General features: G+C 52.7%; 2 protein-coding genes across 2 annotated transcripts in view; both read right to left on the bottom strand.

Annotated features, from left to right (window-relative positions):
- Window positions 1–19,977: 19,977 nt before the first annotated feature.
- LOC142045224 (uncharacterized) lies at window positions 19,978–21,313 on the bottom strand. Its single transcript, XM_075058484.1, has one exon. The coding sequence runs from the start codon at window positions 21,181–21,183 to the stop codon at window positions 20,041–20,043; it is 1,143 nt and encodes a 380-aa protein (XP_074914585.1). The 5' UTR covers window positions 21,184–21,313; the 3' UTR covers window positions 19,978–20,040.
- Window positions 21,314–23,565: 2,252 nt separating this feature from the next.
- Window positions 23,566–25,369, bottom strand: part of LOC142045242 (uncharacterized) — a 36,455-nt gene continuing 34,651 nt past the window's right edge. Inside the window, exon 31 of the mRNA XM_075058524.1 lies at window positions 23,566–24,266. Coding sequence (XP_074914625.1) covers window positions 23,979–24,266 — 288 coding nt within the window. The 3' untranslated portion in view covers window positions 23,566–23,978. The remainder of the gene's footprint in view (window positions 24,267–25,369) is intronic.

Raw genomic sequence — 25,369 nt, 5'->3', positions numbered from 1 at the left:
TCATCTGACACTTTGGGATCAGGACACATCTTGACCCTTGGGCAATGGGTCTATTTGACGGTTGAGGAATGAATCTATTTTCTCCCCAGAGAGAAGAGGAAATGTATGGAACAGCCAGAAGGCTTCGAGAATTAACTAGCGGGTTAGGCATACTCTACGCATTAAGGAAAGCTTATCACCAAATCAGGTAAATGGCTGACGGTAACCCAGAGTTTGAAACTGCATGCTGACACCAGAAGAATTTACTGTTAGGCTACGCTCTTCTTCTCTGCACAGAAGGCACCTGTGAGAAAGCAACCTCAGAGAGCCCAAGAACAAGAAAACAATCATAACAGGGAGGGATCAAACTAAGCAAAATCAACTGGAGAAATGTAATAGCAGGGTAGGGAAGCTATTCTTTCTCTCAACAGTGTTGGTACAGGAATAAGCGGATGCAAACTGACCAGGATAAACGTAAGCTGGAAATGAGAAGGAAAAAATAAATATATACATATTCATGAATGATCTTTCCATCACGAGCAGTGGGAAAGGAAAGCCAGTGAGATTTAAGGCAAATTTTGACCACTCTCTAAAAGGGGACCGCTCCACATGCTGCATGCATAGCTTTGGTGAGTCTCTCCCAACTCGTCCACATATGCCTGTGTCTGTGTTAACATGCCCAAACATCACCACAGCCAAGTTCACCTGTTCAGGGCCTCTGCATTGCTTATAACCTGAGCCCCTCAGCTGTATCTGAAAACCAGCATCAAACAAAATGATTCTGAATATAGCCTAAGGCATGCTTAAGGCCATCGCTTCAGACTACCAAAGGAGAAATTGTATCTTTAGCCGCAGCTAGCGTAACATCAAGGCTCAAAAAGCAGCTGTGAAGGGAAGCTGTGTTTCTTCTGCAACGAGATCTAGCCTTCACTTCGACTCACCGGTCAGTGGCAGTCTTCATTTCCAGGAAATGACAGCGGAAGGTTACCACCTGACGCCACAGGCTGAGTAGACGGCTGCGTTCACCCCTTAGGTAGCTGTCATAAAGCTAAACAGGCAAAGACAAAAAGAAATGCCAATTCAGCCTTCGCTGCCACTGTACAAGCCTTTCAGAGAGGAGAGGGTACAACCGTCATCACCGGGTCTCCTTTAAGAACTATTCCAACGGGGGGGGGCGGAGGGGGGCAGGGAATGACGACACATCAAGGACTGAAGAGCCACCACAGAGGCATCCTCAGTAGACCTGCCACCTGACTGCAAAGAAGGGAACATCCACACCTCCCCTGCAGGCGCAGGTATCAACAAAGCAAACGGATCGCGATTCATCATCTCGCCTTGCAGAGGTGTCTAACAGGCTCGGTGGAGGAAGACAAAAACAAGCCCCTCCGAGACCAGTGTCAGATTTGCTTACAGCAGCCTATTGGTAAGGGAGGCCTGTCCTGTTCTTCTGTTGGCTACCCTGAATCCGAAAACACACAGACCTCTCTTGGGTCTCCACTGCTGCAGGCAGAGATTTAGGAACTATTAAAAAACAGACGAGCGTTCACGGGTCACTGCCCTACAGTGCCCAGCAACAGCAAGCATTTGCCTTTGAGAACGAGCAGTACGGTCACAGCACGCGGGCATCTTCCATCACCACAATCTGCTGACACTCCTCCATCTCACACCCCTGTCTTCTGCTCATCAACACCAATACATCCTCAACGGTGCCACGACTTTCACACAGCAAGTTCTCCAGGCCAGAAATAAAACCCATTCTCATTCCACCCCGGCATCGCGTCTGACATTCCCGTCGCCCATCCTTACCTCACGTTCACCGCGCCACTCGCTCTCCTTCAATTCCAGCTCCTCCCGGGCCCTCATCCAATCCACCGTCAGTTTTCTAACATCTTCTTTAAGGGCGGAATTAACCTCATTCGCTTCATCGAGGCGCTCCTGCAGGAGAGTGTTCACTTCTGCCAGATTCTCACACCTTGGAAAGGGAGAAACAGCAATGAGGTCACTGAACAACTGCTATCCACAAGCAGCGTCTCCGTGATTTCCCAACTCCCTCAACACTGACTTTGTTGTCAAACTGAGAGGCAGTAAAAGTGCTTTCTAGGATTAACTAAGATCTCGCTGTGATGGCATACTCATTCGCTTCTCCTTGCTTTAAGCCTTCTACTTCCCCCTACAATTTCCCTTTCCCCTTCTACTTTGATGATGCCCACAGTTCACGTCTCGCCTCCCCTTCGTGCTGTCTGATCACTGGAGGCATCGCCTTTCTCTAGCACTCTCCTGACCCGCTCACCTACTGAACCACAGGATAATTTAGGCTGGAAAGGGACCTTTGGAAGTCACCCGGAATAACCCCCCGCTCCAAACAGAGCCATTCAGCACACAACACTATTACTGCACCACAGAAAACAGACTGCGGACCTTTCTCCTTTCAAAGCAGCTTGCCCAACTGCTCCCCTTGGGGAGACCAGGGAGCACTGACAGGTTTTCCCTCACTTCCACGAGCATCCAAGATACCAGGTATGAGGGAACGCTTCTTCCTTGTACCTTTGCTGCTCCTCTTCCACCCGAAGCAGTGCTTTCTCCAGGCTCTGCTCTTCCGTGGCTTCCCACCTGCCTGGAAGGGGTCCCTTCAGAAGAAAGGAAAAGTTTAGTCAAATTCTTGTCTTGCCTTCACTGCTGTTAGCATCCACCGCTTTCCGCTCCATTCGCTTGGGTGGCTCAGGAGCTCGTGGCTTCTTCCAGGCCTAACAGTGTCGTGACTATGGAGAGCAAGGGAGGGGAAGGGTGGCGCTCAATGCCACTGAGCTCTCCTCAGTCCCCCACTGTGGCACTCTCGCAGCTAGGTCTCCTTAGCTCACAACCGTGAGTGCTCACTTTGACTTGAAGCCTGGGAATGCTCTCCTACTCTCCCACCCTTTGTTCTTCCTAGGTTTACTTTAGCCGTGAAGCAGAAAGAAAAGCACACAGCCGTATGCTGAACGCCAGCATTCTTGCCTTGCAAAATGCCACGTTTCAACCCGTTCTTTTTCAGAGGCGGCCACAGAACCTAACAGGCAGTGTAGCCCTCTCCTGAGCCCTAGGACAAAACGTTACGCCAGCAATAAAGCACTCTTTCTCAAAACTAAAATCCCCCTTCACAGGGTTTCCTGCACCCGCATTTCTGGGACCGCTGGCTCCTCCAAGAACGGCAACTGGACAAAGCACTCGCAGGCAAACTTACAGCGCTTCTTTAAACCCTCAGGCAGCAAAATCTTGCTTCCCTCCGCCATTGCTTTGGGGAGCTTGCCTCGGCCCGCGGTAACAAACGCTACCTACCTACACGGTCTTTAGTTGGCAACCTGCACACTCACCCCTCCTGCTGCCAGCTGCTGCTCCAACTCTCGACACCGAGTCCGGTACTGCAGGACCTGGACGGAGACATAGAATGAAGATGAGCGAATGCAGCTTGTCACAGGCTCGGCTCCTCCCGCGTTAGCTCTTCTCCAAGTCTTTCCAGCCCAAGCACAGTGCGTTTCACAGCGCTGCCGATGCCGCCAACTACAAGTCGTTACGATACAGGGAAGCTTCACTTTATCTCGTACGGAAGAAACGGAGACGGGGCTTCTTTTACACGTACTGCTACCTGCTCATCCTAAGAGCTGCCTGCCTCGGCCCGGGGCCGCCCCAAACCCCCCCCGCCGGCTCGGCTCCTGCCTCTGGGACAGCCCCCTGCTAACAAAGGCGCCTGCGAGCCGGGCATCTTTCTTTCCGTACGGACAAGCCCTCACGAGAGGCTCGCCAGGGTGACAGCGGCAGGGCCGGGCGCCCAGCGGGCCGGGCCGGGCCGGGCCGGGCGGAGGAGGGCGGCTCCCGGGGCCTCCCCCGAGCTGCGGGCTCGGCGCCGTCCCGCCCGCGGCAGCGCCGGGGAACGCCCCGGGGAGGGCCCCGCTGGGGCCGCGCCTTCGCCCCCCGACATCGCCGCCGCCGAGGCCCCTCTCAGCGCTGCGCGGGCGGCCCGGGCACCCCGGCCCCGCCACCGCGGCCCGGCCCCGGGCAGCTCCCCGCCGGGCCGGCGCCCCCGCTCCTCACCTTCGCCTGCAGCTTCCGCACCAGCACCGCTTGCCGGTGCTGCGCCTCCTCCGAGCTCTGCAGCCGGCGCCGCAGGGAGGCCTGGCTCCGCGCCGCCATGCCCCCGCTCTCCAGCCGGGCTCCGCCGCCTGACGGGCCCCGCGGCGGGGGCTGCTCCGCGGCCTGCCCCGGCGGACCGCGCTCAGGCGCCTGCCGCGGCGGGCGCAGCGGCTCACCCTGCCGGCCGGGCGCGACCGGGCGCCGGGCGGGAGAGCCGGGCTCGCTCGGGGCCGCTCTGTGGCAGCGCTTCGCTTCTCGCTTCTCGCTCCTCGCTGAGGGTGCGGCCTTGGGCTGCGGTGCTGCCGCGGGGGAGAGGCCGCCCCGGCAGCCGCTCGCTCCAGCGCGTTCCGCTCAGAGACCGTTAAGGGCCCCGCGGAACGCTGGGGGCAAAAAGCGCCCCCGGTGCAGGCTGGGAGAGAAGGAGCGCGAGGAAAGCCCCGAGGGTCGGGTGGCGGGGTCTGGGGCCACTGGGGCAAGAAGGGTGGGACCGCAGGGACCGTGGAAAAGGTCCATCGCCCAGGGAAGCCAGCTGAAGAGCTGGAACTCGCTACGAAAAGCTCCAACTTCAGCCCCTGGAGCCGGAGTTCCCGTCTAGTACGAGACCCAAGCATACAGAGGTGGAATGACTGAAGCTTTCGCTCCCTGTTGTGCGGCAGGAACGGGACAGACTGCAAGCAGGGGGAGAAACACCGGCATGGCAGAGAAAAGTGCAAAGTTACAGGACAACCAACTCTCTGAATTAAGCTTTATTTCACGAGCCCGTGAAGAAATACAACAAACGCACACGACAACCAGGGCTCGGGCCCCTTTGCCCGGGCTCCTCTCTTACGTGAATTCACTGAGGCACTGCTCAAGCCACGAGGTTTCGTAACTTACAACCCGCAACACTTAAAGTCGTGGGCTTATGGTGGGGGGGGCGGGGGGGGGAGAACAAAAATAAAAAACCCACCAAAAAAAGACTTTGTTTTTCCCTAGTGAGAGTGCTCATCCTTCCTCCTCCGTCACCGCGCGGGCGTCCCCTGTATCACGCTGTGAAGCACAAAAGCCCCAGCAGTCCAGCTGCTGTGCAATCTCCTTCAAAGGCTTTTTGGCTAAGCTGCTGGTTTATACCTTCCAGCTTGGAAGTCTGGTCTATACCATTTCCAAAAGGCAGCAGATTCTGACAATACTGCCAGGCAAAGATGGTGGCTGCAGGAGACAGCCAGCTGCAGGTGCTAATGGCTGCATCATGGCCCTTTAGCTCTTTCTGGCCACCTGTGCTGCCTACCTGGTGCTCCCCCTTCAACCCAAAGGCACTGCTCCCAGCATACATCAGGCCTTAGCGTGAGCTGGGCTAGCCAAAATCTCAGCAGGAGTTGAGTGAACAGTCACACTCCACCCCTTGGTGTAGTCAAACATCTAGCGAACCCGCTGCTTCGGCGAGTGGAGGTACCGTTACTCCTCTTGCCTCGCCTCCAGGGATCTGAGGCAGCGCCAGAGCTTACGGCCTTCGGGCAACCGTTAGTCTCCTATTGCTATGCTGGGCTAATCACGATCCCAGTATCGGACCGAGTCGGAGACCTAAGCACAGCCTGGACGCTTGTTTTATCAGTGTAAGAACGTACATCCCAGCTCCTGAACCCTATCGCATCCCTTGACAGCGGTACCGGCAGTAGCAGCAGTCGCCAGGCTCCTCTTCCACGTGCTTTTAAGGGTCTGGTACGCCCTGGTCTCCCTGAGGAGGTGAATCTTTGCAGGTGTTCAGGGCAAAATGCCTGTAAGATTTATACGAGTAAAGTACACGGTGCTCAGCTCTGGCAAGTGAGCCGAGCATACCGCTGAAGCCACCAAGTTATACCTTAAGGGTGTTTTCACCAGGAAGCCTCAGCACCTGAAGTTCTGTTGCTACAGATAACGGATTGAACCCCCTTCCCCCTGTGACGGTTGTGTCTGCCTGCACTGTGGACCTACTCCAGCAGTTCGGCAGGAAAACGAAGGTGCTCTGCTCAAAGAATCGTCCTCAAATGGCTAGTTGGATTAAAACGCTTCAGGTAGTACCAGAAAAACCCCAGTCCCTTTCAGATGTTCACATGGAGAAGGAGGGCATCTGGGAGTGCCTCTTCCCCTCCACCGACTGGAAAGGGGCTTGGATGGCTTTCAGGCATTTGCACTGTCGCGTCTAAGCGAGGTTGGAGTCTTAAGCTATGCAAAACAGCAAAAATCAATGGAGGGTGATGATATAGATTGAAATGTCTCTTACCTGTGTTCCTCTGTCAGCTTCACCACCATGGGCAAAAGTTCATATAGCGCAAATACACCAGGCAGACCCTGGTCTCCCAGTAGCTTGGTGGCTATCTTCTCATGTCGTCTAACTGAAAACGGGTTAGTCCTTACCACCTAGCAGGAAACAAACACAGCAAACGTCCTTTCATTAGCGAGGAACAGGAAAGGCTACTAAACCAGGAGTTCAGTGAACCGTATCAGTGTAGCCCTGCCCACTCACTTGTGGGGGGCCTGACAGTGCTTACAAAGGGTCGTAAAAAAAGCACCATCAGGATCGAGTCTCTTTTTCCTACAGGCTATCAGTTAAAGCCCCAGCTAGCCCAAAGAATGAGTGATGCATCAGTCCCCGGGCCGGGCTGTTTTGGTCTCTGCTGGCAAGTAACGGCACAAGCTGTTCCTCTCGACCTCAACCCCAAGTCCACCTCATCTTCCACCAAAATGTAGTCCACCCAAGCATGCTTCAGGAGACAGCACCGGTAGGAGAAAGCCACATCTATATGCAAGAGCGAGAAAAACGGAAGTAATACAGAAAGGCAGGAGAGTGCCAGGGCTGCAGAAGGACACAGATTGCCCATCTTTATATAAACGAAGATCACCCTGCAGCATGCTCCTGCACCCTGCCATTCTTCTAACCATTGCCCATACCAGTCCTACTCTTACAGCAAATCAACTGCGTTTCTGTAAAATGACATTACCTTCCCCTATTGACATTATCCCTAAAATGACATTAGTATCCCTAAAATGCCATTAGTATCCCTAATAAGCTATCTGACCAGGAAGGCCAAGGCGTGGCTGGAACTGAACCTGGCAAGGGACGCAAAGAATAACAAGAAGGCCTTCTACAGGTATGTCAGCCCGAAAAGGAAGGTCAAAGAAAGCGCACCCCCCCGATGAGCAAGACTGGCAAACTGGTTACAAGGGACAAGGAGAAGGCTGAGGTACTCAACAACTTTTTTGCCTCAGTCTTCACCGGCAGCCTCTCTTCCCACACCTCTCCAGTGGGTGGACCGCAAGACGGAGACTAGGGCAGCAAAGGCCCTCCTCCAGCAAAGATCAGGTTCGTGACCACCTGAGGAACCTGAACATACATGCGTCCATGGGACCTGACGAGATGCATCCCAGAGTCCTGAGGGAACTGGCCGATGGAGTTGCCAAGCCGCTCTCCATGATATTTGGAAAGTCACGGCAGTCGGCTGAAGTCCCTGCTGACTGGAAGAAGGGAAGCATGACACCCATTTTTTAAAAAGGTAGAAAGGAGGACCCTGAGAACTACCGACTGCACAGCCTCACCTCTGTGCCTGGGAAGGTCATGGAACAGATCCTCCTAGAAGCCATGCTAAGGCACGTGTTGGACAGGGAGGTGATTCGAGGCAGCCAGCAGGGCTTCACCAAGGGCAAGTCCTGCCTGGCCAACCCAGCGGCCTTCTAGGATGGGACGAGTGGACGAGGGAAGAGCTACAAACGTCGTCTATCTGGACTTCTGTAAGGCTGATGAGATTAAGTGAGATCATCACCCCATCCGACGACTTCAACAGGCAGAAGTCGCTCCAACACGTCACCACGTCCTCCGCAACTACATTATCTGCACAGAGCAACTAATAATCCCCCAACGCATTACCTCCAACACTGATACGTTAAAATCGTTTAAGACAAAGATTCTCAACCTTTTCCACCTGGTGACCTCCTTTACCGCAGAAGAGTCACCTGGCACGGCTCTCCTTTCAGCTTTCAGGAACTCTTCTCAGCTCCCAGCCTAGATCAACAGCTCCTCCCAAAGGAGATTGATGGGCACAGCAAGTAACAGAAATTAGTTAGCCCTCTAGTTAAAACGGCTTGGGGGCGGGCCGGGGGGGAAGGAGACGGCAACACTGACTCTCAACAGCGTGCACTGCAAAAACGAGCAGAGCAGGAGAGAAGAGAGAAATACTCCGATCCTTACAATGAAAAGACACACAGATTCGGACAGAGCAGCACTTAAAACTCGTACCAAAAAGGGGAAGAGCAACAGCTTTGCCAGTGTGCTTTCTAGGCCATATAAAATGACTCCCTAGCTAGGCAAAGGGCTAAGATATGGACAAGCAATCATTTAAAGCGCAACAGAGAAACAAAAAGGCAGGAACTAACCACTAAAAGGAAAAACACAGTGGCATGCCCATATATGTTAAGCGAGCTCTAAAGCAGCATGCCAGGTAACAATGCTGGTTAGAGTTAGACTCTTTCCCACTTCTTAAGGGAACAGAAAGGTCATTTTAGGAGCAACCAAAGCTATCCAGAAGTGCACTCGAGGTTTACATTCACAACATGTTGACATTCAAAGCTGGGTAACAAGTTTTTGTTCTTAATCGGTCCTGCGCTTCTTTTCTCACACCTGATGCACAGAGAAGGCAGCGTACCACGAGGCTGTTTTGTTCCTTCTGCTGCGAGATCCCAACAAAGGCGAATACCTGGAAGGATAGGGGGGTGGGAGAGGGCAGGAGAAACTTACATTTGGACAACATACCTCAAAGGAGGTTAAGTAACCTCCTTTTTTGTTTGTTTCGGAAGACCGTTCACGCATATTCACCACTCTGCATGACTAACCAACAACTGTCACAGACTTACACCTCCTCACAGATGGGCCTCTGAATCCTTCACACAGCAGTTTCGATCCACTTTGCCACACGCTACAGCCCTGGCGGGGCTTCTACAACAGCATGTTTCGTGGTATGGAGAAGCTATGGAAGGTACGGAGAGCCTCCAGGTGGCTGCTTGACAAACGTTAGGCATTGCCAGCAACTGGTACGACTTGAGCTCTGACGGATTACAGCCCAGTGACTACTTTGGGACAGAAGTTAAGAACGAGCTCACACAAAACACCCTTTGTGGAAGGAATACTGTACAGGCCATCCGCCACAGGATTTGGATCTCCTCCACACTGAAACGGTGTCCTCCACTGATGGAGACTGAGTTTTCTTTCTTTGCTTCTCTGGGTTTTTTCTGGACCAAAGAAAAAGCCGAAGCCTGGAATCATGAATCTCTCAAGATGGAAACACCTCTGCGGAAGGACGCAACTTGACAGATGGGACAGACCAAGTCACTACAGAGACAATAATAGCGAGGGATAGTCCAGAACCTATGGGCTACCACGGATCCCTTCTTACAGAAGAATTCTTTGCAGGTAGGAGGAACGAGAAACACCAAATGACACCCGTTGTTTGTGTGAGCGATAAATGCCTGGTCTTTGCTCCCGTAAGGATGCAAAGCCTGCAGCAGAAGTGAGAAGGCAAAGCCATAACCAGGTTTCATTCCAAGACGGCTCACGGAACGGTGAAATAATTTACACAGCTCCCCTCTGGACACCAAATAACCCCAGAAAAGATTCCGTTTGATGAGATACAGCCTTGGTGCTGCTGCAAAGGTAGCGCAATTTGCGCTGCCCTTAAACAGGCACGTGCACAAACTATAGACAACCTAACTCTGCACGGTCTGAACAATCGTGAGCGCAGCTTCCAAAGGCAGACCAAAACCACAACGGTCCTCATCATTCTCTGAACACGGGCCCAGGAGGATTTCATTGCACAGACCTTCACAGACGCTTTGGAAAAAAACACGCGTGCAACACAACTGTATTCATTCAAGCGCTAAGAAGATACAAAAAGGTGTAAAGGTTCCCGCACGTCCTCCGACTCTGCCCCGTAACAGCTCTCGCAGCGATCCGCAGCCAAAGAACTGGGATCAAACACTTTTTCTTCTTCTTTCCCCAGCTCTAAGACAAAAGAGGATGCAAAGCGACGAGGCGTGACTAGAAACGCTATCTCGGACTCTTGTTCCGTTCTGCGCGCAACAACTGTTCCACACACGAACGCAACGATTCTGTGTCGGAAGCTGCGCGTCCTGCACCCAAAGCCCACCTGAAACGGTACGCGCAGAGCCTGTTGAGGTGCGAAGTAAGACCAAGAAGCAGAGTGGCATTTGTCATCTCAAACGCACCCTCCAGAGCAAGAACCGGCTACCTGTAAGCCTCGCTGGAGCGCTGATCAGACGTTACTTGCCTAAAGGCTTTGTTAAAACATTGTCTACTTCAGACAATGTCGCGCATAACAGGACCTGTTACACAAACAAAATTTTAAATAGCAGTCAACGGCAGTCAACAGTGCACAACGCAGAATCCTGTCCCAAGACGGGTAGGGAACACGGTTATACCTTGTCGTGAAACGAGATCAGAGCGAGAGTCTCCCGAATGGAAAACTGGCACCCAGTCCTCCAGGACGACAATGCTGACAAGGCACACACGTTAACCCCTGCTCACTAGAAGTCTCCAAGGAATTTCGACCTGCTTCGTGACTTAACGATTCTGACGATGTCTGTGCCATGTGCGTGCTGAACGCGCAGCCGCAGTACGGCTGGGGCACGAACTCATGGAAATTCATGGTCTTACGTGCAGAAGGCTGAAGAGGGACAAAAACATTGGCTCTTATTATAAGAGGCCCCCTTAAAAGCAGGCCGTTTCAACGCACAAACCCTGAAGGACAGGACCAAGTCTCTTGCCTAACAAAAGCCCTCTAAGGCTCACTATCCAGGCACGGCTGCACTACCCTCTATAAGCCTTGAAAAGGTGGCTCCTTGGATCACTAACGCTGGGGAAGGGGACAAGGTACATAGTCAGACACTGCTGAGGGGATAAAACGATATCAGGGCCCTGTCTGTGGAGACCGGGGGGTCTAACAGGCGGACGGAAGCGAGTATTAAACATGTCTGTATTTCGTACGAGCCACAGAAAAAAAAGAGATTTTAACTGGAAACCATGAAATGGGCATCAAAATCAGTCATGACCCTTATTTCTTTAATCACATACTCTACGGCAGTGACGCTCAAGCAAATAAGAGCTTTTAGGAAAATATCCCCATTAGTAAACAACCGTGTGAGACTTTCCTTCTCAAGCTCCCAACATTCAAAGCAGCTGAAAGCGCACTTAAGAATTCATTGTTCAAAAAGCGGTACGGCTTTTAATCTCGTCATTACACTCAAAGACAGCGTCGGGAAGAATACAGCTAAATAATCGCGACGCTTTGTCAAAGCCATGATTCCCACCACTTCAACGAGAACACCTGTACGATACCCGGACTCTTTCAAGACACAGCAACCAGTAGCAGCTTTTTAAATGGAATCACTAGCTGCCTGTTGAGCTGTCGCAGAGACAGCATCCAGAGGGAATGCACACATGTAGTCTGGATACTACAAAGAAACTGCAGTGCCTAGAACTCTACACGCAGGGTTTCTTGCCGTTAACACGGTCCTCAACTTGCACGCAGATACGATGCGTGAAATTGGAAAACTCTGTCCACGGTAAAAGGAAGGAAACGATAAGAGCCGCCAATAAAGAATTCAATCATTTCTTGTCATTCAATGGAAAGGAGTAAGACGACATCCCAAGCACAGAATGCAACCTACCACAGAAATCATTCAGCTATTAACTATTTTAATGTAACTACGATCAGGAAAAGCCTCCAGATGCTACTCCGTAAAATTTGGGTATGCTTTACTAAATTTAAGGTCAATACTGCTACAGCTGCCCTTTACGTAACTGACTGAAGGTCAGCGTTACTAACGGAAACTGATAATCGTAGAGTTGAATGAAGACGGGTGGATGCTTCTGACCTAACCTGCAACACGGGTGATGGAAACCAAACTAGCCGCGTGCTTTCTCCAGACAGCAGAAGAAATTGCTTGTTGCCTGCAATGCATCTGATCTCTTTTGAAATGCCTCTTCCAGGCGAGACCGTTTGCTCCTTACGAGTTTCTCCTCCTCTCCATCGATCACACAAGGAGCCAGAGCAACCGCTTCCAACGGAGTAATGCCAACGGAGACTGGCAATACAAGTAAGGCAGGAGGCCTACATGCGTTAACAGAGAATTAGATACAGAACAGCTGGTTTTGTCCCCGGGCGTTACATTTGTCACGCCACAACCTCTGAATACAGAAAGGCTGCTAAGCGAACACGGCAGTAACAGCACTATCACCACATTCCCGTGGCAGCAGGAGAAACTCCCGTACCTACCAATCGCTCAGCTCTTGGCTTAGTTTAGCCTTGCAACTTCAAGAACAGAAAAGTTCAATCCGAGCGATACAAATCAACAAATTCAGCTCCTGCCGACACGTAGAACTACACCATCTCCCAGAAAAAGTAGTAAGGAGCTCGTGCTTTGGAAAGGAAAAGTCGGGACAGTATTACTGTTAGATTGCAACACTTTGCCAGAATCGTTTCTGGTTTGTATTGAAGCCCAACGATGAGTCATAACACAAAACGAATGGAAAGGAGAGGTTTATGTAGCCAAGGACCACTTACTACAACCTGTAACCGATAAACCAACTAAAATATATTTATCTAGGTAGGCATTAACACACACAAAGTGAATGCAGTAAGGTGCAAGCTTGGGCTTAAGGGTCGAGTCACTGGAGCCTTCCCTGGACTGGAGAGAGGCTCTTTCCTCTAACCAGGTCGTCCCGTTTGCCAGCCCGCTGCGATTTAAAGGTACAACCAAAGCCAAGTTTTGCCAGAACAGCTGCTTGATTCCTAGTCGTAAAAGACCATTCACGCAGCAGCTTTATTCCTGAAATGCATCCGTGAGTCCTCGTCGCCATTTCAGAGGGACTAGGCAGAGATCTGCCTCGCAAAAGCTGCCAGTATAACAGGAGTTCGCCTGATCGGCCAGTTTAATAGATCTGCGTGCTATAAACTCTTCAAAAGTTTGTGGTCTTTAAATGCTCTTCAGCTGTCACTTGTTCCCGTGAATCTCAAAGCAGGCATACGGTGATGGAAAGACGACAAGAGCGTCCACCCAAGAAAGGCAGAATAGCACCTTACCGTGGCTCTCGGCCTCCGGACTCACACGATTGCCAGCTTTATCCAAACGTTGTTTAAACGGATTGTGCTCTACATCCAGCCGCTGCTCTCCTGCTACGTCCCTGGCATCGATGCTCAAATCTGAAATCAGTGAGCAAGGAAAGCGGTCTATAAACACACGTTTGTTACGGCCTGCGGCAGGCTGAGGAAGCATTCAGCCAGTGAAAATACAGACTCTTTCAGCGAGGGCGGTAAGAACGCGCCAAAGCGGAAGAGGGCGTATGGCTGGGGACAAGTGACGTACAGGGAATAAAACGCACGTTGCGGCACCCTGAACGACCCTTCCAAATACGGGGTTGGGTTTGGTGCACCAGAAGGACGGTTTCCAGCTGCCCACAAAGCGTTACCCTGAGAGGTAATACGCTTAAGGCAAAAGAAACCAAAACCAAACCCCTCAAAGCCCATAACCATTCCCAGGAGCACAGGAGTTAAGCTTCAAATTGGTTGAAAGCTGCCTCCTACCTCTACCCCCTCACCCTTCCCCCTTCCCCATCAGCACATTTCCTCGTGACCCCTTTTCACAAAGAAGACGGAGAAGGTCTGGCGTCTCGGCCTGGTATCGAAGCACCGTGATGCGCTTGCCGGCTACACGCTCTCTTAGAAGACTGACAGCTTCTCTGCACAAAACAGCAGGGGCTTCCAAACTCTCTGGCCTTCCCGCGCCCTTTTAAACGTGAGGAAGGCAAAGACCAACAATATCTCGGGGGGTCACGAGGAAGTCAGACTCACTACAATTAGAGCCCAACGCACTACCCAAAGGAATTACCGCAACAGAACAAGAGGCAGGGAAGATTAGCGCACAGTCGGATAACGTGCACAGCAGCGGTACGCAGGAAGACTTGCAAAATTTTCCGTCGCCTCACCCTGCAGCTTTGTTTTGAATTTAGTTAAAAGGTAACCCGACTATCAAGGCTCACTCCGGTTTTAAAAACTCGGGGCAAAGGTTATCACGTGGCGTTGGCGTTAACAGTCAGAACTGAAGTACAAAAACCACGGAAAAGTTGCGCCTCGCCAAGTAACTTCCCAAGGAGACTCTAAAGCGTTTCAACAACAGTACAGTCCAATCTCGAGTCCCAAGCGAACACCGAACGCTGTGCCAGCGTTTTCAGTACGACCGAGCTCTCTGACAAAGCACCACACCGAACAGAAACGTAAGCGGGTTTATACCTGAGCCTCACGTATCATCTCAAAAGGTAATACAGCCTGCCTGGAAGCGCCGGTTTAAGCGCCCAGCGGGCCTGGCTGGAACCGCTGCGTAACCACCAGGGATCACCAATTCCTCCCTGCCCGTGGCCCAGGCAGCAGCGCAGCACTCGGAAGCACCGGGCACACCGAGCCTGTCGGGCCCTCGGCAAGTATGCAAATTATCCCCAACGTTCAGACGGCTGACTCACAAGCACAAGGCACGTGCGGAAGAAGAACATCGAGACTGGTCTTCGGTTTAGCTCCCCTTGATTTGTCAAGGCGCAGTTCCGGATGAACCTAGGAACAAGGGAAAAACGGAGAGTCCTGTTTCACTCGGAAGCCCATCAAAAGGCCTCTTTCTTTCCCGCGACTGCTCTGGCTCACCAGCTGATTTTTAAGAGGTGGGATTCAAGAGACACCTGAGCTGCTGCCTCCCACCGCAGCCAAGCGCTTGCCATTTCTAACGCTTTCTTTTAAGAAAGGTAGTAACTTGGGAATCTTAGAACCTGGGGTGGGGACGGGGGCTCCCGCGCTTCCTTGCTTTCCTTTGCATGGCCTGCTCGTAGGCGGCAGAGGCAGCGAGAAGAGCCTTTGAGACGCTCTCCTGCCACCGCGGTACAGGAAGCCACAAGCCACCCTTGGCGCCAAGCGGCTTTCGGGGGAGGGCAGCCCGCTCCCGGCCTCAAGGCCACCAGCTCGGAGAAAGAAAAAAACCCCACGCAGATCTGCGGCGGGTGAAGCTGCCGCGTGGGCAGCCCGCAGGAGGCGGCGGAGGAGGCGGCGGAGGAGGCGGCGGCTCGGCGGGGGTGCGGGGGCACGGCAGGCCGCCCCGGGCCGCAGGGCCGCCCCGGCCAGAAGCAGCACCGCGGGGCCGGGCCGGGCCGGGCCTCCGCCGCCGCCGCCGCCACTCACTCACCTCCTTGGTGAGGTAGTACTGCAGCTCCGAGAAGAAAAGCAGCACCATGATGAGCCCGCTGACAACCGTCACTGCCGGGGAGACGCGAACCGCCGTCAGACCCGCCGGTCCCGCCTCAGCCCGCCTCGCCTCAGCCCCGCCTCAGCCCGCCTCGCCTCGCCTCAGTCACGCCTCAGTCCCGCCTCAGCCCGCCTCAGTCCCGCCTCAGTCGGCCTCAGTCCCGCCTCAGCCCGCCTCGCCTCAGGCCCGCCTCAGTCCCGCCTCAGCCCGCCTCAGTCCCGCCTCAGTCGGCCTCAGGCCCGCCTCAGTCGGCCTCAGCCCCGCCTCAGCCCCGCCTCAGGCCCGCCTCAGGCCCGCCTCAGGCCCGCCTCAGGCCCGCCTCAGGCCCGCCTCGCCTCAGCCCCGCCTCAGTCCCGCCTCAGCCCCGCCTCAGTCCCGCCTCAGCCCCGCCTCAGTCCCGCCTCAGTCGGCCTCAGTCCCGCCTCAGCCCCGCCTCAGGCCCGCCTCAGGCCCGCCTCAGGCCCGCCTCAGGCCCGCCTCGCCTCAGCCCCGCCTCAGCCCGCCTCGCCTCGCCTCAGTCCCGCCTCAGTCCCGCCTCAGCCCCGCCTCAGTCCCGCCTCAGCCCCGCCTCAGTCCCGCCTCAGTCGGCCTCAGTCCCGCCTCAGCCCCGCCTCAGGCCCGCCTCAGCCCCGCCTCAGCCCGCCTCGCCTCGCCTCAGTCCCGCCTCAGCCCCATCCCATCCCATCCCATCCCATCCCATCCCATCCCCTGCCTCCAGCTTGGCAAGGGCTGGCGTTTGTGACCCCCGCCCTCCCTTCGGAGAACAACCGAGCTGTCCCTCAGGCTGGCTGTCGCAGCAACAAAGCTGAAAGCAAATCACCTCGGGAGAGGACCGGCGCTCCTTGTGCCGAAGCACGGAAGGAAAAAGGAAGGAAAAGACGGAAAAAGGGAGGAAAGGGAGGGAAAAAACGCCGCGCTCTCGCCCCACCTCCCATCCCTGGCCTGCGCCCTTCACCCCTTCCTCTTGCTCCCACCTCCGGGTTTCCCTCTCTCGGCCCAGGGAAGAGCCCTTCCGAACTCAAGAGGTTACATCGTACAGCAGCTCGGAACAGCTTACTTGTGCAAGTGAAAAAGAGAGTACAAGCTTTGCCTAAGCCCCAGGCTTGCCTAGCCCTTGCTTCTTCCCACTAAAAAAGTGCAGTCCTGCAAAATCTCTTTGATTAAAAAAAAATTTTAAACATCGCTGGCACTAGGCAATGCTTGCGAACGTAAACAGAACCAATACACCCCCGTTGGAAAAGGGCAGTCCTGCAAAATCTCTTTTATTAAAAAAAATAATTTTTAAAATCCGTGTCGCTAGGAAATGCTTCCCAACGCAAACAGAACAGATGTACCCCCATTTCCCACAGCAAAACATAACACGTTTCCGGGAAGGGCACCAGGCTGGAACGCCGGGATGCTGCAGCTGCTCTTCTACAGGAAAAGAAGGTTCAGAGAGGCTGACCCAGCTTCCGAGCCTCTGCTTCCAGAACAGCAGCTTTGGGCTCCCTGACCACAGCTGCTAAGGAGCGAGACAGCTCTTGGTGAAGGTCTGACAGCTCCTGGCTGGTCTTGGCACAGCACTCGATATAGTCCTGCTTGTATTTTCGTTCTTCTGCCAGCTGCGTCTGCAGAAGGGACACCTGAAAGAGGCAAAAGGCCGAGCTCAGACAAGCCCACGCTCTTAGGACCATCCGCAGCTCCACAGATGCGGCCGTCAGGAAAGACGCACCCTCCAACTCCAGCCCTGACAAACACGTTGTCCTTGGGGAATGGGAACTAACAGGTTGCCAGAGCCACCCTGAACTGAGCTCAGATTACCGACAATTCCGAGTTTCTTTCTGGCATACCCTTCACAAGGCACAACACCGAGACATGACATGCATATTAAAGAGAGAGGTTTCTACAGGATTTTGTAACCCAACCCTTTTTTTTCAAAGGAGAGATTTGGGCTACTGCCACCTTAGTTCCACATGCTTTCTCCTCAGCAGGAGGACTGCTGCTTACACAAGGTAGTGAAGAACCGTTCGGTTACGATCTACTTTAGGGACCTGACAGCTAGCGCATGAAACGGGAGAAAACTCTCACTCTTCCTAACTTCAGAGCATTTCACGAATGAGCAGAGCATAATCTGATGAACACAGCCCAGGGGGCAAAGGAGCCTTAAAGGACTGCTGAGGCCTTCAAAATCCTCAAACTCTTATTATTTCCTGGCAACAGCGGGTAGGTCCACAGTGCAGGCAGACACAACCGTCACAGGGGGAAGGGGGTTCAACCCGTTATCTGTAGCAACAGAACTTCAGGCGCTCAGGCTTCCTGGTGAAAACACCCTTTTAAGGTATAACTTGATGGTTTCAGCGGTATGCTCGGCTCACTTGCCAGAGCTGAGCACCGTGTACTTTACTCGCACACATCTTACAGGCAGTTTGCCCTGAACACCTGCAGAGATTCACCTCCTCAGGGAGACCAGGGCGTACCAGACCCTTAAAAGCACGTGGAAGAGGAGCCTGGTGACTGCTGCTACTGCCAGTACCGCTGTCAAGGGATGCGATAGGGTTCAGGAGCTGGGATGTACATTCTTACACTGATAAAACAAGCGTCCACGCTGTGCTTAGGTCTCCGACTCGGTCCGATACTGGGATCGTGATTAGCACAGCATAGCAATAGGAGACTAACGGTTGCCCGAAGGCTGTAAGCTCTGGCGCTGCCTCAGATCCCTGGAGCTCTGATAGAGTGCAAGCTCTACCGTTAACGGAGTCAAGGGAAAATGGAAGCTGTCATCAAGATGAGTAAGACTCAAGGGGAACATCCTTAGAATCTTCTCTATATTGAGGCGAGTGCCAGTTCTCTGCACTTCCTCCAATCCCTCTCCCACCACGCCTGACCTCTAGGCAAGCCAGAGACTTAGACCTAGGTGCATGATGTTGTTTGGCCATGGCCAACAGATGTGTCTGACTGACTGGGTATTTCCACTGCCTGGTGTACTCACTTCCCGACAGCCAAACAAAACTCGGGCTGTAGCATCGTGCAAAGCTGTGCCCCTCAGTACAGCCACGGCAGCTTTTGACGAGAGCTTTCCTACTCCTCACCTGGTTCTGCAACTCAGCTAATCGACGACTGCAGCGAGCGTGAGACTCCTCCTGTGAAGAAAATGCAAGGATTTCCTTTTGGTCTCCAGTTTGGCCAGGGCCATGGTCTACGTTCCACTTCTCTTGGGTCTATACTGGGGGGATGCTGCCACTGGGATTTGCCACTGTTCCTCTGTATGGCCAGACCCTCCTCCCACCAAGGAAGATTCTGTTCTCACCTGTCTAGAAGCAGCCATCTTGTGCTGGTCAGCAAGCGAAAATCCGCAGGCATCCGGCAGCATCCGACCACTGTGGTATCTCTTCAGTCTCCTCCGCTCACGTTCCACCTGCACGTTGGTGATAGGAGAAAGGGTCACAGAAACCTGCCACCAAACAAGGAGCAAAAGGAGCTCTGGACATCATGGCAAGGAGATTTCTGCTCTGCTCAGAGGCTGCTAATTGCCCCAGAGAACGCTGCGGGCAAAAAGCACTCCAAGTAGGCTATGGAACAGAAAGAGCAAGAGGAAACAGCTCCTGACACAAGAGCGTCAAACGTGCGTGTATGGGGACACTGGGGCAAGAAGGGTGGGACCGGAGCACATGCGCATTTGTGAAGGCAACGGGGGGCCAGAAGAGAGAGAAAATACAAAAGCGTGCGTCCACAGGGGGAAGTGGGAGAGGGAAGGAAACAAGCAGAGGACTCCAAAGTGCTGTCTGTGGAAATGGGGTGTGATCCAGAGGACCGTGAGGCTTTGCAGAGGCAGCGAAAGCCTGTTTTACCTGCTCGAGAGTCCTCCTGAGCTCAGCATTGAGTTGCTTCAGCTCCGCCTTCTCCAGTTCCAGCCTTGCAACTGCTCGCTGCAGACATTCCAGCTGCTGTGACAGGAGCCTCTTCTCCGAGAGCCATGATAGCTGCTCCCCTTCTGCAATAGCCTGCTGGGTATACAGAGAGGAGTTTATGTGAGCTGGTGCCCCATAAAGGTTAGGAGGGACAGAATCGACAAGTCAGGGAGAGTGACCGGGCTCGGGAACGGACAGTGACAAGTCCCTTCTGCTCCTCCTGCTTGACGGGCCAAAACAACACACTCTCTTTCTAGGGGCCCTCCTCCCCATCGCCGTGGGGAAATCCACACAGATTTGCCTTCCGGCCTTTTGGACCGCAGCACAAGTACATTCTGAATGCGCAATGAAGCCCTTCGACTGATCGGGCAACGGTACGAATGCCGTTATTTTTAAGACACTGGAAAAGCTGTACCTCCGAAATCGACATCTCTGAAAGCATCCTCTAAGCACCGTCAGCGTAGCTGCTGTGCAACCATCGTTACAAAATTCTGCTAAGGTCAGTCCCTTAGTTTGGTCAACTGTGCCCCTTCCTTTCCATGCCAAACCCCAACCACGACACGTCGGCTAAGCTTGCCTACACAGGACAGAACCAGTTACCCATCCCCAACGTTTGGGCTTGGGGTAATTCTAACAGCAAGCTCCGTAGTTCTTTCAGTAGTTCGGGGGCTGACAGAAAACATTTCAGCAGGTGAACGCCTTGAGCTACGCAGACAGGCAAGCCTGCTGGCTACAACCGCAGTTTCTGTGGCCAAGCAGGTCATGTATTTATGGGACTATATATTCCCGTATCTTTATGGGCATCATCATTAGAATCCTTTCTAGACATTTTAGTTGACTGACGATCAGTCACACTGCCTACCTGATGATGAAACCGGTCCGTGTCCCTCTCCGAAACCATGCTCTGCAGGATGGCTATGTCTTCCCTCAGAGTCCCATTGGCCATTTCACTCTTGGTGAGGGCAAGAGTCAGTGCTTGTGCCTTCTCTTTCCATTTGACTTCTCTGCTCTCGGTCTGCTTCAAAATAGCAATCGTGCGCTCCAACTCTTCCCCCTTGGCTTTCCGCTCATCCTCCAGTTGTTGCGTTAGCTCCTTCTGTCTTTGCAAGGAACGGTCTCTCTCCTGGAGAACTCGCCTCTTCTCTGCTTCCTCTTCCTCCCATTTCTGGAGTTTCTGGATTTGTTTCTGCAGGGTCTGCCCGCCAGCCTTCCATCGCAAAGCTGATGTTAATTGTTTCAAGAGCTCACTCTGCCTCCTAAGCTCTTGTTCTCTCTCTCTCAGAGTCTTCTCTAAGTACCCGACTCTGTCTCTGTGGTTCTTGATCTCTTCATCCTTCTTTGTCAGAGTCGGCTGAACAGGCTGGAGATCTTCCCGAAGAGCTCTTACTTCCTCTTCTAACTCTTTGAGTTCACCTTCAGCCTTGGTCTCTTGCTCCTTCTCATGCAAGGCTTCTTCCAGGAGCTTCTCTGGCTCTCTGCCATGCCTAACCTCTTCATTCTTCTTGGTTAGCTGCAGCTGGAGATTCTGCAAGGTCTTCAGTTCTTCTTCTTGGCGCTGGAGTTTTTGCATGAGAGTTTCATTGTCTTCATCTCTCTTCCTCACCGCTTGCTCAAGCAGATCCACTTGCTGCTGGCATGATGTTAGAGCTGCTTTCGTGCTTTCTTCACGAAGCCGGAACATGTTCATTTGCTCTGTCTGCCTGAGGAACTCCAAATGGTTCTCCTTCAAGATTTGGCTCATTTTGTCTAGATCCTGCTCTAGACTCTTGGCCTGCTTGCCTTCTAACTCCTTCTGCTCTCGAAGCTCCTGGACGTGCTCTTGCAAAGACACTATCTCTTGATCTCTCGCTTCCAGAGAAGATTCAGCGTATTCTAGTTTTTGCAGTATAGCTTTGGTCTGCATCGCTGCCTCCTCCTTTTGCTGTTGAAGCGTAGAGATAGCCTCTAAGAGATGATAGCTTTTTGGAAACTTCCTGTGATTTCTGGAAGCTTGTTTTACTTGCTCTATGACAAACGTTTCACCTGCAGCTATGACAAAGAGTGATGCAGCTCTAGTCAGGAAATTCCAGCATTCTTTAGGTGTAAATAGAAAGCTGTTGGAAATAATTCAAACTGCCATATCTGGGACATAGGATGTACTCTTGGTTTTGGAAATGAGAATGTTTTTATATTAAAAACTTGTTTGTCTTTCCCCTTCTCATAGACTGAAGGACATAGCTGCACTTGAAGGAGAACACTCATTATTACAGAGCGAGTTGGTAGTCACAAGAGAGATGCTGGAGGAATTGCACCTTCAGAGGGATCTGCTGAAGCAAGAGAAACACGAGCTTACCGTGGCACTGGAAAAGGTATGGTCACCTTATTCCGAGGCAGCACTTGTGGGAGAGGCAGTTGTGATAGCAAGACCACCACAGATGCTGTTTCTGGCAGTAGAAGACAGGGACAATGTTGTTGTCCTTCTTGGAAAATGGTGATCAGACCACAGAGGCTCTCCGGTGTAGTTAGTGCCCACGTGCTTGTTGGGAACGCTGAACTGGGAGTGTGCCAGAGACACAAGAGGGGATCTAGAGTTGCTGCTTGAGGTCAGGGATTTTCCTGTCTTTGTTGTCATGTTGTTCTTTTGTCTCTTCAGGCAGAGCAGTCAGTAGCAGAGTTGACAGGGGCTCAGAATAAGCTGACTGCTGAAATAGCCGATCTACACGTTGCAGCAGCGAACATGAGCAGCATCAATGAAGCTCTTGCGTTGGATAAGGTGCAGCTGAACAAACTTGTGTTGCAGGTGAGCAGAGTTGTCAAAGATCTTGCCAGGTGTTTGTCTCCAGCTGCTGCTGCTTCTCAGACTTCTTGCCTTCGGACAGTGTGACTGTCTGAATATGGAAACGTTGCTCTTTTCTCTGTCCAAGCCAAAGCTCCTCCAGAGTAAATCTTACAGTTATTTTATTTCCTCTGTGCTTCTGTGATTGTAGCTGGAGGAGAGCATGACGTTCTGTCAGGCAAAGTGGACGAGCTGGAGAGAGCAAAGATCTCTGGCCAGGAGAAGCTGAACTTGTGTGAAAGAATGTACTGGCTTTGTGTGGCAAGGTTTTGGTAGCATGGGGGGGTTACAGGGGTGGCTTCTGTAAGAAGCTGCTGGAAACTTCCTCTATGTTCAAGAGAGAGCCTATACCAGCCAGCTCTAAGACCAACCCACAGCCGGCCAAGGCCAAGCCAATCAGCAATAGTGGTAACGCCTCTGTGATAACATTTTTAAGAAGGAAAAAAAGTTGGGACAGATGCAAATGGCAGCCGGAGAGAGGAGTAAGAACATTTAAGAGAAAACAACCCTGAAGACACCAAGGTCAGTGAAGAAGGAGGGGGAGGAGACGCTCCAGGCGCCGCAGCAGAGATTCCCCTGCAGCCTGTGGTGAAGACCATGGTGAGGCAGGCTGTCCCCCTGCAGTTCATGGAGGTCCACGGTGGAGCAGATATCCATCCACCTGCAGCCTGTGGAGGACCCAACGCCGGAGCAGGTGGGTTCCCGAAGGAGGCTGTGACCCTGTGGGAACCTCGCGCTGGAGCAGGCTCCTGGCAGGACCTGTGGATCTGTGGAGAGAGGAGCCCACAGAGCAGGTTTTCTGGCAGGACTTGTGACCCCGTGGGGGACCCACGCTGGAGCAGTGTGCTCCTGAAGGACTGCATGCCATGGAACGGACCCATGCTGGAGCAGTTCGTGGGAAGGACCCACGTTGGAGAAGTTCATGGAGGACTGTCTCCCATGGGTGGCACCCCACGCTGGAGCAAGGGAAGAGTGTGATGAGTCCTCCCCCTGAGGAGGATGAAGCGGCAGAAAATAACGTGTGATAAAATGACCGTAAACCCCATCCCCACCCCCCTGTGCCGCTGGGGGGGCTGGGTAGAGAATCGGGGAGTGAAGTTGTGCCCGGGAAGAAGGGAAGGGTGGAGGGAAGGTGTTCTGAGATTTGGTTTTATTTCTCATTACCTTACTCTGGTTGATTTTTAATAAAAATTGAGTTAATTTTCCCCAAGCTGACTCTGTTTTGCCTGTGATGGTAATTGGTGAGTGATCTCTCCTGTCCTTATCTCGACCCACAAGCTCTTTGTTATACTTTCTCTCCCCTGTCCAGCTGAGAAGGGGGAGTGATAGAACGGCTTTGGTGGGGACCTGGCATCCAGCCAGGGTTAACCCATCACAAAGAACAAATGAGGTGCTGAGCGCAGAGAAAGCCCACCTGGAGCAGCTGCTGAAGAAAGGAGAGGAGCAACAGGACATCATTGCAAGGAGATTGCTACTCAGAGCCTGTGCAGTGTTTTGGATAAATAAGTTTATTTAAAAAATAAAACCAGACAAAAAGTCTTTTTTTACAGTACAGAAACTGACAGCAACAGCATAATGTGGAGGGCTGCATGGAGACTGATGAGGCATGCTGTGAGGGAGTGCTTCGGAAAAGGAAGAAATTTTACCTCCTCATCAGGTTCATCCTGCTTTTCCCGGCCTGTAACTGACCCCATCCACACAAGCCCACACCAGTTTTGTCACACCACTGCTTCTGCTGGGGAACATGCAGTGAACACTGTGTTCTGAACTTTTATCTTACTTTAGAAATCATGCCTTGAGCCAAGCCCCCTGCCACAGGTCACCAGCTACAGCAGGTCTCCAACTTGGCTCCTACTGAGACCTTTTCCTGTGCACTGGTCCTTTTACCTCAGATCATTGCTTCTGGCAGATCTGGCTATTGAATGCAACAGATGCCTCTCAGGAGACTGATGGTCCAGAGATATTAGTGCCATGTTAAGGTTCAGAGACCGATCGAGCTTCCGGGCCTCTGCTTCCAGAACAGCAGCTTTGGGCTCCCTGACCACAGCTGCTAAGGAGTAAGACAGCTCTTGGTGAAGGTCTGACAGCTCCTGGCTGGTCTTGGCACAGCACTCGATATAGTCCTGCTTGTATTTTCGTTCTTCTGCCAGCTGCATCTGCAGAAGGGACACCTGAAAGAGGCAAAAGGCCGAGCTCAGACAAGCCCATGCTCTTAGGACCATCTGTAGCTCCACAGATCTGGCCGTCAGGGAAGACGCACCCTCCAACTCCAGCCCTGACAAACACGTTGTCCTTGGGGAATGGGAACTAACAGGTTGCCAGAGCCACCCTGAACTGAGCTCAGATTACCGACAATTCCGAGTTTCTTTCTGGCATACCCTTCACAAGGCACAACACCAAGACATGACATGCATATTAAAGAGAGAGGTTTCTACAGGATTTCGTAACCCAACCCTTTTTTTCAAATGAGAGATTTGGGCTACTGCCACCTTAGTTCCACATGCTTTCTCCTCAGCAGGAGGACTGCTGCTTACACAAGGTAGTGAAGAACCGTTCGGTTACGATCTACTTTAGGGACCTGACAGCTAGCACATGAAACGGGAGAAAACTCTCACTCTTCCTAACTTCAGAGCATTTCACGAATGAGCAGAGCATAAACTGATGAACACAGCCCAGGGGGCAAAGGAGCCTTAAAGGACTGCTGAGGCCTTCAAAATCCTCAAACTCTTATTATTTCCTGGCAACAGCGGGTTGTGCCTGCTGGGCTTTTTGGTGGGAGAGACCCAGCTGCTCTCACCTCCTGTCAGCATTGCAGGGCAGCGCAGCCACAGCAGATCTGGCATGTTACCCTCTGCCTGCTTTGGAGCAGAGGAGATGCCAGCACTGGGAGCAGCGCTCGGTGCTTTGCTGTTTCGGGGAGAACAGCTCAGGCCAGAGGTTCTCCTCTGTTTTCAAAGTGACATGTGCTTTGCCAAGGGCTCTGTGCCACATGGGAATGCCACACCCAACCTCGAGCTAGGAGTACAAAAATATTCTTTCGTGGCAAATGAACTCAAATAACAGAAGCAATTCCTAAAGGAGTTTTATGGCTTATGGAACCTGCTCCGTTTGAATTACAATACCAAGGTCTGCCAACGTAAAGCCAAACCAGACAAAAAGAGGGTCCTTAATCTGCTAAGCATCTAGAGCAGACCAGGTGGGAAACTCGGGCAGCCAGCTCCAGAAGGGGAACACGAGGTGCCGAATTAGAAGCTGGTAGCGCGCACGGAAAGCA

The sequence above is a fragment of the Buteo buteo genome, chromosome 2, assembly GCF_964188355.1.
Source record: "Buteo buteo chromosome 2, bButBut1.hap1.1, whole genome shotgun sequence".
In the NCBI taxonomy this organism is placed as follows: domain Eukaryota; kingdom Metazoa; phylum Chordata; class Aves; order Accipitriformes; family Accipitridae; genus Buteo; species Buteo buteo.
The sequence above is the reverse complement of the archived record's forward strand: the minus strand, read 5'-3'. Positions and strand labels throughout refer to the sequence as shown.